This window comes from Grampus griseus (assembly GCF_964374135.1).
Source record: "Grampus griseus genome assembly, chromosome: 4".
NCBI lineage: Eukaryota > Metazoa > Chordata > Mammalia > Artiodactyla > Delphinidae > Grampus > Grampus griseus.
Window position 1 is genome coordinate 6,780,175 of NC_138997.1, and position 25,705 is coordinate 6,805,879.

The following is a 25,705-nucleotide window of genomic DNA, read 5'->3' on the forward strand; positions in this document are numbered from 1 at the left end:
AAGTTATTCTAGTACTATTCACCTCTGACTACCTTGGACATCAAGACACTTCAGGGCTCTCCACTGTCTGTTATCTTTACATTCCCTTTATTTTGAGGACATGAAATGTGTAGAGATTTTGCTGGGCCTCCCTTTCCCCAGACACACATGCACGTCTGCACAAAAGCTAAAATTAGTTGCATCAAGCAGTGCACAATCACCCATATTTTAAATTGAATTTGGTGAAAAGCACTTGAATTCTTTTTTTTTTTCTGTTTAAACTTAAATTATGACAAAAACCATTCATGAGCAGCTACCATTTAACAACTGAATATTTGTTTCCCATAAAAAACAGCTCCCCAACCACTCATACTTTTTTTTTTAAGCAGTAGGGTCTAGAAAGCATGATTATAGTTTGATATGAAGTATGAGCCCTGGGTTGGTCTTTCACATATAATTGTTCAAGTAAATGACTGGAAATAAACTTGAGTAAACATTTGGATTTTTATTAGGATATTAAGATACTGAAAATAACACACATCAACAACAAAGAGGCTTATTTCACTTTTTTGAAGTGCACATGGTATTATGGACAAAATGAATTATTATTTTTTTCGAGTTTTATAATCTTTAAGTATCTCATAAACGGATGCAGAGAGTGATGAGTTAAACTCCTGTTCACAAACAGTATACAATATTTTGTGTATATTGACTTTACTTAATTTTAAAGTTTTATTTCCAAAGTTAATGTTAAATGCCTGGTGCATATACTGTTATCAAGCAGTTACTCTCATTGTCGTCTCAGACATGCAAGCATTTTGCTAAATATAAATCTACAAGTATCACACTGCATATACTTCAGAAGTGGTCAGAACAAAGGAGGAGGCTGGGTAGTTTGAGTTCTTTCAAATCTTAATTCAAAACAGGAGATTTTCATCTATGTCTTCTGTAAAAAACAAAAACAAAACATACTTTTAGAAAGTAGCCAGAGCAGTAATATAAACAATGTTAGACTAGGGGATCAGAGAACCCATCAATAAGGGGGTACGATGGTGGTTCTCAATCCTGGTAGGGCGTCAACATCACCTGTGAAGCTTTAAGAACTATATATCCTTGGGCCTCACTCCTGCCCCACCCCGAATCAGCATCCCCATGGGTGGGCCAATGGCATGTATACATTTAGAAAGCTCTGCAGGTAGTTCTGATGTAGGGTTGAGAACCACTGATAGAGGAGGTTGAGGGGAAACCAGGCAAGTGCCAAGTATACTAATCTGTAAAGGTTGCTAAAATATAACCAAAATAAATAGAAGTATAGTGCCAGTTATATCAAATTTCCAATCAAGTAATTGTAAAAGAACTTGTTGCCACACTAATGGAAGAAGACAGCATCCTCTGGGGGATATAAGACCATTCCTTAGCATAGTGGCCCACCCTTACTCAATAATTCTTGAACAGATACCTAAAGCAGATTAATCTGAAGCATACTACCCCGTCTGGGACACCAAGTAGTTTTCCTGCCCAGTGTAAGTTTTCCTCTTGCCCCAAGAGAGGGACAGATTACAGACTTTTGCTGTATTTCTTGTGAGCACTGGCTTCACTTGTAAAGTAGGGATAATAGTCTTCTTACTTATAAATTTACTCATATTTGCACTCATACGTTTTGTCTTCTTTTTTTTATATTAAATTAAATTGATTTATTTTTATACGGCAGGTTCTTATTAGTTAATCTACTTTATACGTATTAGTGTATATTTGTCAATCCTAATCTCCCAATTCATCCCACCACACCACCAACACCCCCTGCTTTCCCCCCTTGGTGTCCACACGTTTGCTCTCTACATCTGTGTCTCTATTTCTGCCTTGTAAACCGGTTCATCTGTACCATTTTTCTAGATTCCACGTATATGCATTAATATACAATATTTGTGTTTCTCTTTCTGACTTACTTCACTCTGTATGACAGTCTCTGGGTCCATCCACATCTCTACAAATGACCCAATTTCGTTCCTTTTTATGGCTGGGTAATATTCCATTGTATACATGTACCACATGTTTATCCATTCATCTGTCGATGGGTATTCAGGTTGCTTCCATGTCCTGGCTATTGTAAATAGTGCTGCAATGAACATTGGGGTGCATGTGTCTGTTTGAATTATGGTTTTCTCAGGGTATATGCCCAGTAGTGGGATTGCTGGATCACATGGTAATTCTATTTTTAGTTTTTTAAGGGAACTCCATACTGTTCTCCATAGTGGCTGTATCAATTTACGTTCCCACCAACAGTGCAAGAGGATTCCCTTTTCTCCACACCCTCTCCAGCATTTGTTGTTTGTAGATTTTCTGATGACGCCCATGCTAACCAGCGTGAGGTGATACCTCATTGTAGTTTTGATTTGCATTTCTCTAATAATTAGTGATGTTAAGCAGCTTTTCATGTGCATCTTGGCCATCTATATGTCTTCTTTGGAGAAATGTCTATTTAGATCTTCTGCCCATTTTTTGATTCGTTTGTTTATTTTTTTGATATGAGCTTCATGAGCTCAATATCCACTTCTTTCCATTACTCTAGGAGGTGGGCCAAAAAAGATCTTGCTGTGATATATGTCAAAGAGTGTTCTTCCTGTGTTTTCCTCTAGGAGTTTCATAGTGTCCAGTCTTACATTTAGGTCTTTAATCAATTTCGAGTTTATTTTTGTGTATGGTGTTAGGGAATGTTCTACTTTCATTCTTTTACATGTGGCTGTCCAGTTTTGCCAGCACCACTTATTGAAGAGACTGTCTTTTCTCCATTGTATATCCTTGCCTCCTTTGTCATAGATTAGTTGACCATAGGTGCATGGGTTTATCTCTGGGCTTTCTATCCTGTTCCATTGATCTATATCTCTGTTTTTGGGCCAGTAACATATTGTCTTGATTACTGTAGCTTTGTAGTATAGTCTGAAGTCAGTGAGTCTGATTCCTCCAGCTCCGTTTTTTTCCCCTCAAGATTGCTTTTGTGTCTCCATACAAATTAAAAAATTTTTTGTTCTAGTTCTGTAAAAAATGCCATTGGTAATTTGATAGGGATTTCATTCAATCTGTAGAATGCTTTGGGTAGAATAGTCATTTTCACAATATTGATCCTTCCAGTCCAAGAACATGCTATATCTCTCCATCTGTTTGTGTCATCTTTGATTTCTTTCATCAGTGTCTTATAGTTTTCAGAGTACAGGTATTTTACCTCCTCAGGTAGGTTTATTCCTAGGTATTTTGTTCTTTTTGTTGCAATGGTGACTGGGATTGTTTCCTTAATTTCTCTTTCTGATCTTTTATTGGTAGTGTATAAGAATGCAATGAAGAACCTTACCAAATTCATCGATCAGCTCCAGTAGTTTTCTGGTGGCATCTTTAGGATTTTCTATGTATAGTATCACGTCATCTGCAAACAGTGACAGTTTTACATCTTCTTTTCCAATTTGGATTCCTTTTATTTCTTTTTCTTCTCTGATTGCCATGGCTAGGACATCCAAAACTATGTTGAATAACAGTGGCGAGAGTGAACATCCTTGTCTTGTTCCTGATCTTAGAGGAAATGCTTTCGGTTTTTCACCATTGAGAATGACGTTTGCTGTGGGTTTGTCATATATGGCTTTTATTATGTTGAGGTAGGTTCCCTCAATGCCCACTTTCTGGAGAGTTCTTATCATAAATGGGTGTTGAATTTTGTCAACAGTTTTTTTTCTGCATCTATTGAGATGATCATATGGTTTTTATTCTTCAATTGGTTAATATGGTTTTTCACATTGATTGATTTGTGTACATTGAAGAATCCTTGCATCCCTGGGATAAATCCTCCTTGATCATGGTGTATGAATCTTTTAATGTGCTGTTGGATTCCGTTTGCTAGTATTTTGTTGAGGATTTTTGCATCTATATTCATCAGTGATATTGGTTTGTAATTTTCTTTTTTTGTAGTATCTTTGTCTGGTTTTAATATCAGGATGATGGTGGCCTTGTACAACGAGTTTGGGAGCATTCCTTCCTCTGCAGTTGTTTGGAAGAGTTTGAGAAGGATGGGTGTTAGCTCTTCTCTAAATGTTTGATAGAATTCACCTGTGAAGTCATCTGGTCTTGGACTTTTGTTTGTTGGAAGATTTTTAATCACAGTTTCAATTTCATTACTTGTGATTGGTCTGTTCATGTTTTCTATTTCTTCCTGGTTCAGTATTGGAAGGTTATACCTTTCTAAGAATTTGTCCATTTCTTCCAGATTATCCATTTTAGTAGCATAGAGTTGCCTGTAGTAGTCTGTTATGATGCTTTGTATTTCTGCAGTGTCCGTTGTAACTTCTCCTTTTTCATTTCTAATTTCATTGATTTGAGTCCTCTCTCTCTTTTTCTTGATAAGTCTGGCTAAAGGTTTATCAATTTTGTTTATCTTCTCAAAGAATCATCTTTTAGTTTTATTGATCTTTGCTATTGTTTTCTTTGTTTCTATTTCATTTATTTCTGCTCTAATCCTTATGATTTCTTTCCTTCTACTAACTTGTTTTTTCTTGTTTTGTTCTTCTTTCTCTAATTGCTTTAGGTGTAAGGTTAGATTGTTTATTTGAGATTTTTCTTGTTTCTTGAGGTAGGTTTGTATTGCTATAAACTTCCCTCTTAGAACTGCGTTTGCTGCATCCCAAAAGTTTTGGATCATCGTGTTTTTGTTGTCATTCGTCTCTAGGTATTTTTTGATTTCCTCTTTGATTTCTTCAGTTATCTCTTGGTTATTTAGTAATGTATTGTTTAACCTCCATGTGTTTGTGTTTTTTACGTTTTTTTCCCTGTAATTGATTTCTAATCTCATAGTGTTGTGGTCAGAAAAGATGCTTGATATGATTTCAATTTTCTTAAATTTACTGAGACTTGATTTGTAACCCAAGATGTGACCTATCCTGGAGAATGTTCCATGTACACTTGAGAAGGAAGTGTTATCTGCTGTTTTAGGATGGAATCTCCTATAAATATCAATTAAATCTATCTGGTCTATTGTGTCATTTAAAGCTTCTGTTTCCTTATTTATTTTTGTTTTGGATGATCTGTCCATTGGTGAACGTGGGGTGTTAAAGTCCCCTACTACTATTGTGCTACTGTCGATTTCCCCTTTTATGGCTGTTAGCATTTGCCTTATGTATTGAGGTGCTCCTATCTTGCATGCATAAATATTTACAATTGTTTTATCTTCTTCTTGGATTGACCCCTTGATCATTACATAGTGCCCTTCTTTGTCTCTTGTAATAGTCTTTATTTTAAAGTTTAATTTTTCTGAAATGAGAATTGCTACTCCAGCTTTCTTTTGATTTCCATTTGCATGGAATATCTTTTTCCATCCCCTCACTTTCTGTCTGTACTTGTCCCTAGGTGTGAAGTGAGTCTCTTGTAGACAGCATATATATGGGTCTTGCTTTCGTATCCATCAGCCAGTCTATGTCTTTTTTTTGGAGCATTTAATCCATTTACATTTAAGCTAATTATTGATATGTATGTTCCTATTACCATTTTCTTAATTGTTTTGGCTTTGCTATTGTAGGTCTTTTCCTTCTCTTGTGTTTCCTGCCTAGAGAAGTTCCTTTAGCATTTGTTGTAGAGCTGGTCTGGTGGTGCTGAATTCTCTTAGCTTTTGGTTGTCTGTAAAGTTTTGATTTTTCCATCGAATCTGAATGAGATCCTTGCCGGCTAGAGTAATCTTGGTTGTAGGTTTTTCCCTTTCATCACTGTGAATATATTGTGCCACTCCCTTCTGGCTTGTAGAGTTTCTGCTGAGAAATCAGTTATTAACCTTATGTACATTCTCTTGTATGTTGTTTGTCATTTTTCCCTTGTTGCTTTTAATAATTTTTCTTTGTCTTTAATTTTTGTCAGTTCGATTGCTATGTGTCTTGGCATGTTTCTCCTTGAATTTGTCCTGTATGGGACTCTCTGCACTTCCTGGACTTGGGTGGCTATTTCCTTTCCCATGTTAGGGAAGTTTTCAACTATAATCTCTTCAAATATTTTCTCGGGTCCCCTCTCTCTCTCTCTGTCTCTCTCTCTCTCTCTCTCTCATCTCCTTCTGGGACCCCTATAATGCAAATGTTGGTGTGTTTAATGTTGTCCCAGAGGTCTCTTAGGCTGTCTTCATTTCTTTCTGTTCTTTTTTCTTTATTCTGTTCCATTGCAGTGAATTCCACCATTCTGTCTTCCAGGTCACTTATCCATTGTTCTGCCTCAGTTATTCTGCTATTGATTCCTTCTAGTGTATTTTTCATTTCAGTTATTATATTGTTCACCTCCGTTGGTTTGTTCTTTAATTTTTCTAGGTGTCTATTCTTTAATTCTTCTAGGTCTTTGTTAAACATTTCTTTCATCTTCTTGATCTTTGCCTCCATTCTTTTTCCGAGGTCCTGGATCATCTTTACTATCATTATTCTGAATTCTTTTTCTGGAAGGTTGCCTATCTCCAGTTCATTTAGTTGTTTTTCTGGGGTTTTATCTTGTTTATTCATCTGGTACATAGCCCTCTGCCTTTTCACCTTGTCTATCTTTCTGTGAATGTGGTATTCATTCCACAGGCTGCAGGATTGTAGTTCTTGCTTCTGCTGTCTACCCTCTGGTGGATGAGGCTACCTAAGAGGCTTGTGCAGGCTTCCTGATGGGAGGGACTGGTGGTAGGTAGAGCTGGGTGTTGCTCTGGTGGGCAGAGCTCAGAAAAACTTTAATCCGCTTGTCTGCTGATGGGTGGGGATGAGTTCCCTCCTTGTTGGTTGTTTGGCCTGAGGTGACCCTGCACTGGAGGCTACAGGCCCTTTGGTGGGGCTAATAGCAGACTCTGGGAGGGCTCACGCCTAGGAGTACTTCCCAGAACTTCTGCTGCCAGTGTCCTTGTCCCTGTGGTGAGCCACCGCTGCCCCCCGCCTCTGCAGAAGACCCTCCAACACTAGCAGGTAGGTCTGGTTCAGTCTCCTCTGGGGTCACTGCTCCTTCCCCTGGGTCCCAATGTGCACACTACTTTGTGTGTGCCCTCCAAGAGTGGAGTCTCTGTTTCCCCCACACCTGTTGAAGTCCTGCAATCAAATCCCACTAGCCTTCAAAGTCTGATTCTCTGGGAATTCCTCCTCCTGTCGCTGGACCCCCAGGTTGGGAAGCCTGACATGGGGCTCAGCACCTTCACTCCAGTGGGTGGACTTCTGTGGTATAATTGTTCTCCAGTTTGAGTCACCCACCCAGCAGTTATGGGATTTGATTTTATCATGATTGTGCCCCTGCTGCTGTCTCATTGCAGCTTCTCCTTTGTCTGTGGATGTGGTGTATATTTTTTGGTGGGTTCCAGTGCCTTCCTGTCGATGATTGTTCAGCAGTTAGTTGTGATTCCAGTGCTCTTGCATGAGCGAGTGAGGGCACGTCCTTCTACTCCGCCATCTTGCTGTCTTCTTTCTGTTCAGATGAGAGATGTCCCTCCTGTTGACTTGGAGGCTAATCCTCTGCCTATGCTCAGGATCTCTTCTGATCTCAGAATTCTCCCCTATTTTCCTCTTTTTTTCTTATATCCTCAATCTTTCCTTTTTTTTTTTTTAACGGGCCCTTTCTATTAATGTTTAAATATGCTGCATATCCAGCCTTAAGAACAGTGCCTGGTACTATGTAGACCACCAGTAAAGACTTGTTGAAGGAATGAATGCATGAATAAATGATAAGAGCTCAAGCCTCTTATATTCTCAAAAATGCTTCCCTCAACTCTATATCCCTCTCTAGCTCATTCCTGCTTTCAAACCTTCACTCTTTAGCCTTTCTTATCTCCTCTTCTTTCTTATGTGTCTTGCTTCCATCTCTACCTTTCCACAAAAACTGCTCTTCCAAGGCCATCCAGGGTATCCTTATTTCTACGTCCAATGAATATTCTCAGTCTTTTACCTTACTTGACATCTCAGCAGCATTTAGCACTGTGATCTCTTCCTCCTCTTTGAAACACCTCCTTAGATATGGCACTATCCTCTTTTTTTTTTTTTTTTCCTGCGTTACGCAGGCCTCTCACTGTTGTGGCCTCTCCCGTTGCCGGAGCACAGGCTCCGGACGCGCAGGCTCAGCGGCCATGGCTCACGGGCCCAGCCGCTCTGCGGCATGTGGGATCTTCCCGGACCGGGGCACGAACGCGCGTCCCCTGCATCGGCAGGCGGACTCTCAACCACTGCGCCACCAGAGAAGCCCACTATCCTCTTTCCTTTTTTCTTTCAGGAGACTTTTCATTCTGCTTCATGTACTCCTTCTTCCTCCTGTATCCATCATCTAGATGTTGTTCCTTGGTATTCAACCCAAAACTCTTTTCCATGTAACTCAGCACATTTTCCTAAGAAAATTAATTTCCTTCCCTGGTATCAATTATTTTCTGTATGCTCACAATCCCCACATATGTATTTCAATTCCTAAATTCTGTCTTGAAAAGCAGGCCCATATATTCAACTATCTTTTTTTTTCATTTTTATTTTCTTGGCAGTGCTGCACAGCCTGTGGGCTCTTAGCTCCCTGACCAGGGATCAAACCCCCGCCACTTGCATTGCAAGTGCAGAATCTTAACCACTGGACCCCCAGGGAAGTCCCTCAACTATCAGCTGTACGTTGTCACCCAGCGACTTCAAAATTTAATGTGTCCCAGATGGAATTTATCTTTTCCCCCCAAACCTGCTTCTGTTCTTGTGTTTTCTGTCTCAGTGGAAGGTACCTCTCCTCACCCTGCCTGGCCTGTGCCAGGAACCTAGGCATTGTACTTCTCTTCCTCTCAACCTAACTGCCTGCTTCCTGCCTCCACGTATTTCCTATGAAACACTGTCTTATTATTTCTGCATACTGTACATCTTGAATATGTTTATATTCTCAACTGTATCTTGAATATATTGATATTTTAAAATATATTGGAATATGTTTACTTTTCTTTTTCCCTACTATAACTGCCCTAATTCAGGTTCTCATCAACTTTTGCCTGGGTTCACCACAACAGTTCTCTGGCTTATCCACAGTGTAGCCAAAAGAATCTTTCTTAAGTACAAATCCAGTGAAATCACTCCCTTGTTAAAAACCCTTTTGGCATCCTCCAGTACTCTGAGGATAATGTCTTTAACTGGCTTAGTAGGACCTGCATGATGTGACTTATTTCCTCTGTTCGTCTAGCTTGAAAGGTTTTCCTAAAGATTAATGTGGATATATGTTAATCCACAGTATGTCATAGGCACTAAATAAATAAGACTCCTTCACCTCGTTATTGAATCCCATTTTTACACACAAGGAGAATGAGACTTGCTGAGGATGAGTGGCATGCCCTAATTTTCATAGCTAGTTAATAACAGAGCTGGAATATTTGAGCACATCTAGTTCAGAGCAAAGGAGGTTAAAATTCAGGACAACACTGGTTACAATTTATCTTGTCCTGTGGATTTCTCCGTCCTGAGGGAATACATTTGTATGCTTACAGATAGACATTTTTTTTCTCTCCCTAGCTGAATCCCAAAGCAGTAACTTGTTTCCATGTCCTGACTGAATATTTAATATCTGCTTTGCTGGCTTATTGTGTGATAATTGTTTCCCTTCTTCAAAATGTAATCATGGCCAAACCACAGTGAACAAACAAGAACGTTAGGAGCTTTGCGAGTCACAGAATTTAAGCCCTTCCTGCTTCTCCCAGACAACCCCCCAGCACAGGGCCTGAGTAGGCTCATATGCTGAAGAGCTGCCAGAAATTTTGAAAGGAACAGTGAAGTGCAACTGGTTTCCTTAAATGGCCTCTCTTTAAATTTGCCTTTGGATCACTCCTTTAAAATCACGTGCCATATAAAAGGGCATACATAAATATGTCCTGTCCCAGCTAAGTTTTTTTCTTGATAATGGTGGAGGGGAGGGGTCGGGGCAGCTGTCCTTGGGTACATTTTATCTTTTCAACATGGGAATTGGAAAAAACATTGTTAGCCATTTTTAGGGATGTATATGAATTTGTAAGTACTGTGCTTATAGAATAGGTGTTAGAAAGGAAATTGGCATTATTTGCATGAGACTGGGTCTTAATTGCCTGTTAATTTCCTATTGATGTTAATAGGATGTAAACAGTATGGGGTCCGACAGTCTCCACTCTGGCCCCCAATGATCCCCATCTCCTGTGGTCTCCCCCCACATTGTAGCAGGGTTAGACTGTGTGACAAACAGAATATGGCAGAAATATGTCACTTCTGAGATTAGTCCTACAGGGAACTGCGGCTTCTGTCTTGGACTCTCTCTTTCTATCTCTGTCTCTGATCACTTGCTCTGGAGGAAACCAGACACCATGTTATGAGAAGCACCGTGCAAAGGACCACATGGTTAGGAACTGAAGCCTCCTACCAATAGCCATGTAAGTGAGCTTAGAGCAGATCCTAAGGCAGATCCATCCAGGTGAGGTCCTCCCAGATTCCTAATCCTCAGAAACGTTGAGAGAGATTTTAAGCTTCTAATCTTTAAGGTAATTTCTTGTGCAGAAATGGACAACTAATACACAGAACTAGGTGCTTACAAAAAGATTCATTCTTTGCTCATTGCAGTTGTACTTATTTCACAGAATAACACTGTAGAGGAAAAGGACCTTTTCTGCTTATCTATTTATCAGTAAATAACTAAATCCTCATATTCCAACTCTTTCTTTCCAATTTCAAGCCATCATACATATGCATAAAGAATATTTTTAGAGTGAAGTTCACACAAGTTACCTCTTTTGGGGAAACTCTGACCTTTGATGAACTTACGTTTCTTTATTTCTTGGCTGCATAGTCATCCTACGTATACGTATGTCGTGAACACATGGGTAAAACCTCTGCTTTAGAGATTTGATGTTCATTGTTGATTTACATTCTGTGAGCAGTTTTGATTGCTCATTGTTTGAACACCTTTCATATCTCGATTATTAAAAAACAGCCTTGCTCATAAAAATCAACTGTAACTTAGGAAAAGAAAAGGAAGTACATTAAGACATAACCTAGCAAAACAAATGTCTAAATTTAAATTCCTCCGCTGCAGGGGAATTCCTTTTGGATTAAAGGAATAACACCTGGGCACAACAGGTGACAATCTTTAGTGTGTTGGTAATCAATTCTAAGATTCTTCTGGCATCTCCCATTTTCAGGATCAAGCTTGCTGTTTTACTCTTCACATGTGATTTTTTTAAAGTTTGGCCCAATACTCAGGTTAAGGAAGGATATAAAGTCCTTCCTTCCTTCCGTAGAAAGGTAGCCTTCGGAGATTTGGTGCAGCTCTCTGGATTCACATCACTTTCTTAGGCTTAGCCAATTTCTGAGACCTCAGTGCAGTTACCCCTTAAATATTTACCCTTGCTACACTTTGAAACAGAGATCATAAAGGGAGTAAGAAATAACCTTGCAGTCTGCCACCTTGTGGTCTCTAGGTTTCAATTTGAACACACAGCAGGACCTGTCTATGAGGGCTGCAGGCTTAGGGCTTATCTGGAGAAGAGGACACCCCCCTCCCTGGGCTGATGATGAATTTACCTTCTTTAATTTCAAAGCAGTGACCCCACTCCTCCAGGGTGATGTGCTTATCCTTGTTGGGGTCACACTCTTCAAAGAAGCGCGTTATGCAGTGTTCCAGGGGCACCAGAGATGCCCGCAAAGGAGCGAGCTCAGAGTGGGTCAAGACCCTGCAATGAAATAAATGGCAGCCAATTAACTGGGTTTCTAACTTGTGTATGAAGAGCCAACTCTTACGACCACCAAGGGCATTTTTCTTCCCCAAGGCTGCTGAGGACGGCAAATAAGGCGTGCGTTCATGAAGAGCTACAAATGAAATAAATGATCTGTGGGTAAGACAGACAGCTTTTGGGATGTCAGTTCATAAGGTTTCCTTCTTCCCTAGGAACTCTCGTCCCTCCACCCTAAATTTATAGGGCTGCATCCCAACAATCATGTTTATACAACCTGGCTCTTACCACTGGCCGTACCGGATCATTCCAGACGTAGGTGCTTAATCCAACTGGGGCCAATCAGATTAGCTTCAGAATTTAGGATCAAGAATGAGGAAGAGTGGAAAGAGCCTCTCGGGAGGCTGAACCCTAACATGGAAACTTGGGAGCTTGTGGAATTGTGGCCATATTCTGTTATGGTCAAAGCAGCACTTTTCTTTTTTTCTTAAATTTTTTGGATGTGGACCATTTTTAAAGTCTTTATTGAATTTGTTACAATATTGCTTCTGTTGTATGTTTTGGTTTTATGGCCGCGAGCCATGTGGGATCTTAGCTCCCTGCCCAGGGATCAAACCCACACCCCCTGCATTGGAAGGCGAAATTTTAAGCACTGGACGGCCAGGGAAGTCCCTCAAAGCAGCTTTGTGTTTAGACTCATAACCGTATTTGCTTGACATTTCTGTGTTCTAAAATGGAACTCGGAAGTTTCGTAAATCTGTTTAGAATTCTTGGGTACAGATAACTAGACATTGTATCAGGGAGATGACCTAGTTAACGGGAAGGTGGAAAGTGTTTACCTGTCCCTAGGATGTTGATCCAGCTCACTGAACTGCCAGTGTACCGGATACACATACATGTGGTAGTTTTTCTTAAAGTCTCTTAAGAGAAGGTCAAGCGAGTGGTCCCCAGCCAGGAGTCTCTTTTCATCCAGGTAAATTTTCTTGACCTGAGATTAGGAAGGGAGATGATCATTAGAGAATCAGACAAGTGTAATGGAATTATCACTTGCTAAACTTTACTTGAAGAGTATTCCTCACATGACAGAGGAAAACAAACCCAGAATGTTATTTGAGAACAAATTACATGCCTTCTAATCAACACTACAGCTTTCTGCATAGAATAACAGCTAACATTTAAAAAACCCTGGGGTTTTCAGAAGGAATTTAAGACTTTGTTTGATCTTTTAACCAAGTGATGTTCCTCATATTTCTTAAAACTATGAAAAGGTTTTAATGAAAAGGGCTGAACGGACCTAGACAAAATTGTTCATTTGTTGGTGAAAAGTTCTGTTCTTCCCCACTGGCATACTCCATTCTTTTTTTATTATTATTATTAATTAATTAAACTTATTTTTGGCTGCATCAGGTCTTAGTTGAGGCACGTGGGCTCTTCGTTGTGGTACGCAGGCTTCTCTCTAGCTGTGGCGTGGGCTCTGCAGCTGTGGCGTGCCAGTTCCAGGGTGCATGGGCTCTGTAGTTTGCGGCACTCGGGCTCTAGTTGAGGCGTGTGAGCTCAGTAGTTGTGGCGCGCGGGCTTAGTTGCACCGTGGCATGTGGGATCTTAGTTCCCTGACCGGGGATCAAACCTGCATCTCCTGCATTGGAAGACGGATTCGGTTCTTTACCCCTGGACCACCGGGGAAGTCCTGGCATACTCCATTCTTAATCCTTTATGTATTTCCATCCAGTGCCTGCTGCGGCTCAGGTCAGCCCTGGCATGATGCTGCTTGACACCCCTATTGAAATTTCCCTGTTTTGTATCTAATGCTCTCAAGGCTGTCTGTGGCAATGTGTTGTTAAAGAGAGAGGATAGAAATTATTTAGGGGCAATGCATATAAAACTACCGGCTTGTGACGTTACCAATTAGTGCACTGAGTAACTGAAAGCAATCAGAACAGAACTTCTACTTGTTCTCATGAACACATCTACCAATTTCCCTCCTTGTCACCATGCGTGAAATTCCTTCGCTCCTCATCTACTAAGCCCAGCCGCTCACTGGTGCTCAGAAGCTCACCCCTTCTCATCTACTCAAGAATACCCTGTGGCAGTTGGGCACCCTTCCTTCTTTACTGGATTATTTCCAGAGGCATACAAACATCCTCTGTCACCTCCCGCTGGTAGATAGGACCCTTGAACTCACATTCCTGTCCACCTGCCACCCATTTCACTTTTCCCCTTTACAGCAAAGTGTCTTCTATACTTGTTGCTTTTACATCATTCCTCCTATTCTCTTTCGAACCCTATCCATTCAGGCTTTTCTCTTGCAAAAACAACTCCTGTCATGGTCAACTATGACTGTCATGTGCCAAATCAGGGGCCAACTCTCAGTCCCCATCTTAACAACCTGTAAACAGCATTTGACACAGTTAATGCACACCCTCCTACATGTTTTATTTTTTTCTTTATAGCATGTTTCATGCCACCTGACATAACATATTTGCATAAATGTTTATTTGCATGTATTTATACATTTGCATGTATGTTCATATTTGCATACATGTATATATAAGTATGTATCATCTCTTTGCCTAGAATGTAGGCTCATGAAGGCAGAGATTTTTGTTTGGTCCCTTGCTGTATTTCCAGCATGTAAATCAATTCCAGGTACCTGGTATACACTCAATAACTATCTGATGAATGAATTTTCCCTGGGAACTTCTAGGATTAATATTCTGCACTTTTAAATCTTAATATATTACTGACATTGTTAATAATGGATTTCCCTTATATCATAAATCTATGTCTGGCCTATAAAGGCAAAAAACATGTTTAGATTTAAATAATATGCCTGGGCCTGAACATATAAATGCTGAACTGAGGTTCATTTTGGTCAACAGAGTTTGCTCTAGGAATGAGTTCAAGAGCTCTTACTCAGGCCCCTGCCCTGCCTGTACAAATCGGGTGGTTTGGCTGTGTCCCAAGCTTTGAGGCGTGAATAATGACCACTACTATTCTGTTAATCCATGGGTGTTAACTAGGTGTGGTTTCTGATATGCAGAGGAAGGGCTGATATACCCCTCCCCCTCCACCCCGCCCCGTCCCCTGACGCTTTTTTCCTCAAGCTCTGTAGACAGACGCTTAGGTAGCTGGCCGTGGATAACTTACTTTATTTCTCTGCTTCTCATTTAGATATCCAGCGTGCTCAGGGTTAGGTTCATAAAGCTGCATGAGGATATTCTTGAGCCAATCTCTCATCCTTAGAGGAAACTGGTTCACTTCAAAGTCCGTACAAGCAGGAATAGCTGTTCCAGGCAGAAAGTAAATTGATTTTAATTTGGGGGTCTTACTCCGGTCCCAAGGAAAGTCCTCATAACAGGATGCTTGACAACTTCCGGTGACTGACAGCATCCTCACTGCCCCTCCATCACAACAGTGGTCCTTAACCCTGGCACCATAGCAGAATTGCCAGGAGTGTTTTAAAAACATACCAGATGCCAGCTTCCTTTCAAAGAAATCCTGATTTGATTGATCTGGGTGGAGCCTGGGCATCAGGGTGTTTTAAAAGGCCCCAGAAGCAATTGTGATGTGCAGCCAGGGCTGAGAACCACTACTCTAGAATCAGAGAGTTGGAATTCAGAGGTGGAGGTCACAAGAGCTATTTATTAGGAGAAAAGAGCAAAAGGCAGCAGTTAGCTTATACTGTGGAAATAATGTTAAATCTCAGTGGCTTAAAGGAACAAACATATTTTTCAGGTTTATTGAAATATAACTGACATACCACACTGTAAGTTTAAGGTGTGCAGCATAATGACTTGACATCCATATATTGTGTAATGATTACCACAGTAATCATTAGTTTAGTTAAACATTTGTAACCTCATATAGTTAACTTGAGTTTTTTATTTCCTTGTGGTGAGAACTGTCAGGATCTACTCTCTTAGCAACTTTCAAATATACCATATACAGCAGTGTTGACTAGTATGTCGTACATCACATCAAACGTTTATCTCTCCATCCTGCTGCATGTCCCCTGTAAGTTGGCAGGAGAGCTCTGCTCCTCTGTCTCTCTGGGGCTCAGGATGGGGGAGACACCGCCATTCAGCATCATCTCAACACGAGGTGAAGACGGCATGGAGAGCCATACACAGCTCTTAAATGCTCTGTCCAGAGCTCCCATGGATGACTTTTGCTCGCATTTCACTGGACAAAGCAACTCATATGGCTGCATCTAACATCAAGGGGGCTGAGAAACGGAATCCTCTCATGTGTCTGGAAAGACAGGAGAGGTTAGTGAGCACTGCTAATGTGGAGAATCACTTAGCGACCAGGAGATCCAAACACAATTGAGAGTATCCTGGGGAAGGAAGACAATTTCAAAAACTTCTGGAGGACTATGCTGTCACTAAAACTTCTTGGCAAAGGCTTCGCTTTTGGAAGAGGACGACTAATTTAACAAAATTCCAATGATTCATCTCAGTTATTAAGCGGATAACATTATCATAGTGGTTCTGAACGCTGACTGCACATTAGAATTGTCTTGGTTACTTTGAAAACAAGTGAAAAAACAATGCCAAGGTTCCAACCCAGTCCAATTAAATCAGAATCTCTTACAGTTAAAGCCTGGACATTATTCTTCTAATTTTTAAAAAAGTCTTCCCAGTTATTTTAATGTGCAGCCTGGATTCAGAACTACATTAACTTTTTGCTATTGTCGCCTGCATATATATGAGTACCTATATATATGTATATAATTCAGATTCATCCAAAACACTTTCAGCAGTGGTGGTTAGACTCTTACATTTGCAGGCTCCAAAGTAATCTAGCTGCAGTTGGTGCCCCTTTTTGGTCCCCTCCAATCTGCACTTAGTAGCAAAGAGATGACAGGAGCTGGCGTAGGTCTGATTGTCAGTGCCGCAAACCTAAGAAAGACAAGTAGGAGAAAAACCTCAGGCTTGGGGTTGTTCATTGGGAAAACACTCTGTTCCTTAAAGTCTAATGAACTACTGTTTCTATTGACTGTTGTTTAAATATTAGATGATAACCTGGGCATTCACTTTTCTCTTTAACAAAAGATTTCAACTGCAAATTACTTTCATTCAAATCACTAACTGTTTGATGTCCCTTAAAGACCATTTTGTAGAAGCCTTACTTGGTCAAGGAGTTTTGTAGGAGGACAAGTCGCTGGATCTTGGCAAGCACAGTGGGGTTTTCCCTGTTGATCAGTCTTGCAGACGTGTCCTCTTTTACACTGGAAGCTCATGCAAGAATCTAACAGAAAAGTTTAGACAGGAAACATGGACAAAGCTAAAGTGAGTACGTAAACTCAAATTCATCCAGACAGTTCCATTTCCATGACTAAGAGAAAATTTGGGAAAACATTAGAAGCCTTTTTAATGGACGCGTTAATTTTCAGGTGGGACCCTCTGGCTCCAGACTATTTTGCATAATAGTCTAGATTTCTTTGCAGTTTGGATTGGGGATCTAAAAAGAACAAACAACTTTTCTTGACCTGCCGGCAATGGTCATAGTCTGACGTCTACAGAGCAGTGCTGTGCAAGTTGGCCAAAAGTTAAATAAGCCATGAGAATTTTTATGGTTGAAATTCAAAATTTTGTGATTGGGGTATGTGATTAAGAATTAGGTTTTGGGGGCTTCCCTGATGGTGCAGTGGTTGAGAGTCCGCCTGCCGATGCAGGGGACACAGGTTCGTGCCCTGGTCCGGGAAGATCCCACATGCCGCAAAGTGGCTGGGCCCGTGAGCCATGGCCGCTGAGCCTGTGCGTCCGGAGCCTGTGCTCCGCAATGGGAGAGGCCACAACAGTGAGAGGCCCGCGTACCGCAAAAAAAAAAAAAAAAAAAAAAATTAGGTCTTTATTAAATATGAGATCTCAATTCTAAGTTATGGATTTGAGTGTAAATAAGGTAGAATCAATTTTTCTTCTTCGAAGCAAAAGGACTTAGAGAAAAAGAATTCTAGCTTTTGCAGTAACATTGCAACCGGATTTCCAGTTTGTAAACACAGTTACCACAGTTGTAGATCAAATGTGCACACGAGAATGACAACAATTTATGGGAGCATTTCCTTGGGGAGGAATGGGGAGAGGAAAAATTCTGTGCAGTAGTCACAGATGAAGGCGTGGGGATAGCGCAACATAGCCTATTCCGTCTCTCTCCTCATATAGTCACAGACTGCTTGCTTAGCCCATACTCACCGACACTGTGCACCCTTGTGTTGCCTTCAGTTGAACGATCATCTTCATTCAGTGAGCTTTCTGCTTTCTTGGCCTTTATAATAACAAGAGCAGAAGTTGAAGTCTATTTTAGGGAAAGCCTTTACATAATTTATATTTCCACTGTGCGTACCTTCACAGAGTTTTTCATACTCCGATCGTTTCAGATCTCAGAAGGAGAAGACACCAGCCGCAGCCGTGGAAATAGACAGTAACCCTCTGAGAACAGGAGCCATTTCTATCTTTATGAACTGGGTTCAGTGCTATATCTCTGGGGATTACCCAATAAACATTGGAACTAACATCAGAAGCGAAGTTGGAACCTCCCCTTTGGTTTGGGAAAACAGTAGAAATGTGGTATTACCATGTGATTCTATAGTTAAGACATGATTACATTAGTAATCTCTGTGACGCTATTGGGAAACGTTTCTTACGAGGTTTCTAAAATGTAAGAAAACTCCTGCCTTAGAATGGCAGCAGAGTTCTCAGGAATCGAAGTTAGTATTCACCTTGCCCACCAAAAGCTGTGCTACGTGCTCCTGGTGGGTGGCTGCCAGAGTTTTGCATGAAAGCTCCAAATGATTAAACAACCAAATTGCAATATGTTTCTTCCCTTCCCTCACCCTGTTGCTGTTTCCCGATTATCATTTTGGTGTGTGTTTGCTTCAAAAAGCTGTAGCTGAAGTCTTTGTTCTTTGCCTTTATAGCTAAATCAATAAACATTGCTGGATCTCTTACGTTATTATGTTAGAGGCATTTTGCTAGACATTGGTGATCAACTTGACTATGACCTGGCACCTGCTATCAAGGCATGAGAGCAGCAGTTGTGATGCCTCCCATCCCTCTTATCTATCAGAATTTACCACTCTAGTTAGTGCCAGGGACGTTCAACTGCCGGTATCTGCATCTCTGTGCCTGGAAAACCACGACACTCTATATGGCCTGCCCAAGGACAGACTGGAAGTGCTGGGGAATTCACACCTCTCCTAGTAATCCTCAGCTTCTATAAAAGCCATAGGTCCCTCACTCTCCAAAGGGGCTAATTCAGAGGAATGTGCTTTCCATGGCTTTAATTATGTACCGTTGATTAGCTTCCTTTGTTCCCTGAACTTCTCAAACAAACTGCACTAAAATCCAGGATATGCTTCTAGGGGAACCCAAATAAAACAGGCATTTTCAGACTAATGATGGAGATGTAGAGAAAAATAAATAATTATAATATATTTTAGTAACGTACTAAGAGATGAGCACAAGGGATTGCAGGAGCACAGAGAAAGGTCATGGCTATTGTTTGAAAAGCTAACCACTTTATCGGACAAGCATCATTGTAAACAATCTCACCCCTCGGTTTTCTACAGGTTCGCTGGTATCTACATTCTCATTCTCACGTGCTTTTTCTCTTTGCTCCTCATAGTTAATGTGATAGTAATTGGATTGAGCTCTTTCATTCTCCAGGAAAGCCTCGCTTGGGTTGAAGTACTCCTCACTCGCATTGTGCCTGGGGCCATCGTCGCCGTCATCATCAGTCCCATGATTTCTGGGCATGATGTTACCATCCGTAGGCTCCACCAGCAAAGGCTCAGAAAGAGTCTTTTTGTCCATCTCCTCATGGTTGCTGATAACTTCAAGGCCAGGCTGTGCTTCTCGGCTCTGCCATTCTTTATCTTGATTGGGCTTACTGATTTTTGATGCAGTTTCCTCTTCCATCTCTGCATTAGAGTTTTCCTCTTCTTGTTCTTGGCCGCCCTGTTCAAATTCATCTTTCTGCATCTTGCTTACTTGAGTTGGTTGATAGGACTCTTCCAAAATACCATCAGACCGTGTACTGTCTTCTTCCTGATTGCTGGTAGAATGCTGCTCGGGAACTTCTCTCTCCCTTTCTTGGTTATCATTGTGGGTACCAATTTTACCTGACTCTTCCTCATCTCCATTTGGGATGTTTGGACCCTGCTCTTGGTTTCCTTGAACACTTAGGTCTTGACTCTGTTTGCTGCTCCCGTTCAACTGAGGATGTGGGTCATTTATAGGTGGTTCTTGGTTTTCCTCTGTCTCTGTGATGCTTTCTTGTTGATTAGAATCTACAGTGGGACTAACATCATGACCAAGGAATCTCTCGGGGAGCTTTTCCTTTGGAGGCTCACTCATATCTTCTTTAAGGTCCAGTGTACCTTCAGTTGGTGTATACTCCAAATTCTCAATTAAGTCACTTTCACTTTTCTCTTCATCCTGTAATCCCGGGTGTTGGCTGTAACTCTGGTCCTGATCTGCTGACTGGTCATGGTTTTCCTCCTCTGACTTTAGCACTGAAGATTTTTCAGGCTAAAAAGAAAAAAGTTTATCCTTGAAACAAATGATTATGTCATATCTACATCATATTTACAATTCATAAGCCAACATTGAATATTTCTTAATTCTTTTTCTTCACATAATGTCTTATAAACTTACTTTTGATGTTCTTCACATTCGATAGCTACAAGTTTAACCTGAACTTGAATTTTTTGAAATAAAACAGTTATGTAGCACTTCAACCCAAGAAGTAAAACTCATTAATCCTCACAATTCTGTTAGAGATTGGAGGCAGTTGATGTGATCATCATCTTAAAAAAATTAAACTTAGAGTGAATCAGGTAGTCTCTTTGACAACGCTTTAGAATTGAGACCTTGAGAGACAAAAGTCTGTACTAGTATAACCATGTTACTTTTACCTTATGAGTGGGATGGTCTTCTATGGATACTTCAGTTTCATTTTCTGCATCTTCAGCCCTTACAGTGGGGATTGCAGTGTGCTCAGATGTTACCAACATTTCAGCCTGTTGGAAGGAACTCAAGGAATCAGCAGTTGGGTTGGAATGATCAGATAGGAACCTTGCTTGTGTCTGAAAAAAATTAAAAACTGGTTTGTTATTCATGCCTAAATGTTAAAAATTTCTAGCTACTTTTTTCTTGTCATCATTGTTAGTAGTAATATATTTCATTTATACATCAGTTAAAAGATATTCTCTAGAATTTTTAAAGATACAAGCAAATAGTCAGAATATAATCTTAAGTGAAAACAAAATCCCAATCATGATGAAGAAAAAGTTATATATGCAGAGAATGGGGGAAGATAGGGCCAAAATGATTTCAATAATAGCAACCTTTGATTTTTGGAATTATTTTCTGTGTTTTTCAAACTTTTACAAAGCGTTTGTACTTTATAATTTTGAAAAATGTTGTTTAGCATAAAGTTGAAATCAAATTAACCATAGGCTATAGCACTGTGCATTTTCTTAAATTAACTTTTAAGTACTCACTGATAATTAGCAGGAAAAGTTATAAACCCTTTATTCAATATTTGCGTACTTTCCTAACTCTATCAGTCTTATATTCATCAGGAAATCATGTAGTAAAAAAATAATTTAATCTTGAACTAATTGAAAAACTGTATGAAACAGGACACCAAGTCTAGTAGGGCTGAACAGCTATGGAGTATTATTTCCTTTACAGGAATAGCTCTATTTCTAGCAAGACTGGAGGCATAGATGAAGAGCTGGGCGGTGATACATGATGGAGAAGTTGAACAACTGGACGTAGAGATAAGAGACCTTCCTTCAAGTCTTGACTCTGCTATTTACTATGTGTGGTGGTTTGACAAATTGTTCATCTGTACTCTCTCATCTCTCAAGGTGAGGTGAGCAGAAATATCAAGGTAAGGCTATGTATACAAGACATTTTGTGAATTTTAAGGGGTAACCCAAGTGAAAAATTACTATAGCTAGTAGTAATATCACACAGTGGTAATAATATGAACTGTCTGATATCTTAGGCAGGTATTCATCACAGATCTTTATTAGAGAGATACTGTGAACACTCATGTCAGACAGGTCCAGGTATAAGTATAAAACTCAGATTTTATTTGAATTGACTTGTCTTTACTCCATTACCGGGTCCTGTAGTGCTGATTATATAGTGTAAAGAAAGTCATGGAGTACAGGATTTTATTGATTGATTTAATTTTAAAGTGAAATATAAATTACTTTTTTAAAGTTTTTATTTCATATTGGAGTATAGTTGATTAACAATGTTGTGTTAGTTTCAGGTGTACAGCAAAGTGATTCAGTTATACATATACATGTGTCTATTCTTTTTCAAATTCTTTTCCCATTTAGGTTGTTACATAATATTGAGCAGAGTTTCCTGTGCTATACAGTAGGTCCTTGTTGGTTATCTATTTTATTCTATTCTATTCTATTCTATTCTATTCTATTCTATTATTTATTTATTTAGTTAGTTTTTGGCCACACCCCACAGCATGTGAGATCTTATTTCCCTGACCAGGGATCAAACCCACGCCTTCTACATTGGAAGGCAGAGTCTTAACCACTGGACTGCTGGGGAAGCCCTATATTGTTTTATTAATTTTTATTGGAGTATAGTTGCTTTACAATGTTGTGTTAGTTTCTGCTGCGCAGCAAAGTGAATACGTATACATATATCCACTCTTTTTAAGATTTCCTTCCCATTTAGGTCACCACAGAGCACTGAGTAGAGTTCCCTGTGCTCTACAGTAGGTTCTCATTAGTTACCTATTTTATACATAGTCGTGTATATATGTCAGTCCCAATCTCCCAGTTCATCCCTCCACCCCCAGGATTTTTTTTAGATGTGGTTTCTTCTCTTGCTTCTTATTACCTTTTCAACTAAAAGGAATAATCATATTTGAAAAAATTTCCAGAGAAGCCATTTTTAAGAGGAGCATGGAGAAAGAACAGTGGCCAGTTTGGCAAGTTGCTGGCAGGGGCCTGATGGAGGACAATAGTGGAGGAGACTTTCTGCTTATTAATGGAGAACTGCTCCCTGTCTCTGCATCCTTCTTCCTCCACTCCCCCTCAGCAAGCTGGAAGAAAGGCAACAGCTTATCTTTCAGAAACACAGCAGCTTATCTTCCAGAAATTTTCAGAAAGTGAAATTCTGTTTCATTATTCTCTCCACATGTAACAACATACCCTCTGGAAATCTGTGTGGTTTCTCCGAACCATACAGAACTCACTTATTTCTGGAGAATTCAGGCAGGCAGGGAAAATGATACAAGATTTTTAACAGGTATATCCTTTGAGAAGCTACTTAGTTTTTTGTTTTTTTGGTTTTTTTTTTTTTTTTGCGGTACGCAGGCCTGTCACTGCTGTGGCCTCTCCCGCTGCGGAGCACAGGCTCCGGACGTGCAGGCTCAGCGACCATGGCTCACGGGCCCAGCCACTCCGTGGCATGTGGGATCCTCTGGGACCGGGGCACGAACCCGTGTCCCCTGCATCGGCAGGCGGACTCTCAACCACTGCACCACCAGGGAAGCCCGATACTTAGTTTTTTAACACGGGACTGAGTCTATGAAAAAAATTTTCCTAGCAGGAAAACATCTGGAACATGTCTATATGCAGGCGTGTCATTCAAACATTTAGTTCAAAGACCCTTTTGATGCTTGTTTACATAGTGGCAACAGCTACAAGGGCAAACCGCATTTTCAAGAGAAAACAATGGTCCTGTGGGAACTTCTTTCTGTGCTGAACATATTAATTATTCCACTTCTGTAATTTCAGAGGAGAATTTATAATTACAGCTGGAGTAGCTCCTCGTTACTTAAGCATGATTCTTAGCAGTGCTCACAAATTCTTTTTTCTAAGAACTACTTGGTCTGGGTGGCATGGTGTTTATCCTTGCTGACACATCTGTCAACCAGAAGCTTTCCAAAAAACAAGGACAGGGACTTCCCTGGTGGTCCAGTGGTAAAGAATTTGCCTTACAATGCAGAGTACACGTGTTCGATCCCTGCTCAGGGAACTAAGATCCCACATGCTGCGGGGCAACTAAGCCTGCGTGTAGCAACTACTGAGCTCACACGCCTCACCTAGAGCCCATGTGCCGCAAACTACAGAGCCCCCGTGTCCTGGAGCTCGCGCACCACACAACTAGTGAAGAGAAAACCTGCACGCCACAACTAGAGAGAAGCCCGTGCACCACAAAGAAAGATCCCGCGTGCTGCAACTGAGACCCGATGCAGTCAAAAATAAATAAAATATATAAATAAATAATAAATAAATCTTTAAACAACAACAAAAGCAAGGACAGACTCTTAGACGTAGTAGAGAGGGAAGGAGAGAAGGAACAAGAGATAAATTGCTTTGTTTATTTCAGGGAGGTTGATTCATCCATTTGGTGAAAAGGAAAAAATGGCACAAATCCTTTAGTCTGATTAAGGATGATACGGATGCTTTGGGAGATATCCAAATGATCGTCCAAGCTACGGTCCCATTAAATCAACAAAGACAACTTTCAGGTATTTTGAGGCTGCTGACATGGTCTCAGATGATCTGATTTGCGTGTGGCTGATTTATTGCAGTGTAAATGGTGGGGCTAGTATATCTGGCTGTGAAGAAAAGAAAGTTCTGGTCCTGTCTGCTTTCAGCATGTTTGCTTGGACGTACCCCCAAGTGTGAGTTAGGAGCTGATTTATGGTTACCATATCATTTCCTGTCCTTAGCCTATTGGGTCTTGCTTTCATTATAGACTCAGAATTTCTCAGCCAGTATGTATTGATCTTGAAGAAAATGCTGCTGGCGAGTGTGGGTATTTGCTCCAAGATTTCTCATACTAATTTCTTAGATTTTTCATGTTAGCCTGGTGAGCTTCCATAGGAGAATTTATTTCTTCCTGTTCTCTTTGGTATTTGGGCATATTCCCTGGCTAATAGACTGTTAGTCAACACTTTCAGCTGCGTACTTGTATCTTGTAGAACCTGTTAGCTCTTAAAGAAATATATTTTTTGTCGACCTTTTTTTTGTTGTGTCTCATGGCTTGCGGCATTTTAGTTCCCCAACCAGGGATCGAACCCGGGCCCCCTGCAGTGGAAGCATGGATTCCTAACCACTGGACCACCAGGGAATTCCCAAGAAATATATTTTTTTAAAGTACCTTATTTCCTTTTTACTAGTCATTCATTCCTTGCTTGGGAAAAAAATAATTTGATTAAAATAAAAATGAATTTATCTACAAAACAGAAATAGAGTTACAGATGTAGAAAACAAACTTATGGTTACCAGGGGGCTAAGGTGGGGAAGGGATAAATTGGGAGATTGGGACTGATTTTATATACACACTACTATATATAAAATAGATAACTAATAAGGACCTACTGTACAGCACAGGGAACTCTACTCAGTACTCTATAATGGCCTATATGGGAAAAGAATCTAAAAAAGAGTGGACATGTGTATATGTATAACTGATTCACTTTGCTGTACGCCTGAAACTAGCACAACACTGTAAATCAACTATACGCCAATAAACATAAAAAAATTAAAAAAGAGAACTTCAAACCATTCTATAAGAACATTTTATTTATTTATTTATTTATTTATTTATTTAGGGAGGGTGGTCCCTGATTTGTTTATTTCTTAAAAATTTAGGGCTATATAAAATCAAAAGCATCTCACAAGTGATATGATTAACATGCTACTAAGTAAATAGCACAAGCTGAAGAACATTTTCTTTTAAATGGAGGATTTCTAAATTGAATATCAGGAAGGAGAGATGTAACAATAGAAGAAAGGATATTTACCGGGATTGCAACTGCAGTTTCCAAAATGAATAGGAAAAAAATCACAGACTTCATTTTTCTAGACCTGTAAACCAAGAAGATAATTAGCAGTAGTGGGTAAAATTTCCTTGTAAAAGATTAAAAGATACTCTGCTTAGCAAATATTGAGCTTGATACTGTCCTTTGTATTTAAAGGCAATTGTTGTCCTTGTGGACTAACATATCTGAAAAGACCGATTAATGACAGTTTTTACCCAATCATGTCCCTCTGAG

At 40.1% G+C, this 25,705-nt stretch overlaps 1 protein-coding gene across 1 annotated transcript in view; it reads right to left on the reverse strand.

The window, feature by feature from the left end:
- Nucleotides 1–470: 470 nt before the first annotated feature.
- The window catches only part of SPARCL1 (SPARC like 1), a 53,991-nt gene continuing 28,756 nt past the window's right edge, over nucleotides 471–25,705 (reverse strand). The window contains exons 2-11 of the mRNA XM_082653087.1: nucleotides 25,454–25,517; nucleotides 20,568–20,738; nucleotides 19,204–20,181; nucleotides 17,845–17,917; nucleotides 16,782–16,900; nucleotides 16,431–16,551; nucleotides 14,798–14,934; nucleotides 12,490–12,638; nucleotides 11,502–11,650; nucleotides 471–925 (exon numbers count right to left, since the gene is read on the reverse strand). Of these exons, the coding sequence (XP_082509213.1) occupies nucleotides 897–925; nucleotides 11,502–11,650; nucleotides 12,490–12,638; nucleotides 14,798–14,934; nucleotides 16,431–16,551; nucleotides 16,782–16,900; nucleotides 17,845–17,917; nucleotides 19,204–20,181; nucleotides 20,568–20,738; nucleotides 25,454–25,507 (1,980 nt within the window). The 5' untranslated portion in view covers nucleotides 25,508–25,517 and the 3' untranslated portion in view covers nucleotides 471–896. The remainder of the gene's footprint in view (nucleotides 926–11,501; nucleotides 11,651–12,489; nucleotides 12,639–14,797; nucleotides 14,935–16,430; nucleotides 16,552–16,781; nucleotides 16,901–17,844; nucleotides 17,918–19,203; nucleotides 20,182–20,567; nucleotides 20,739–25,453; nucleotides 25,518–25,705) is intronic.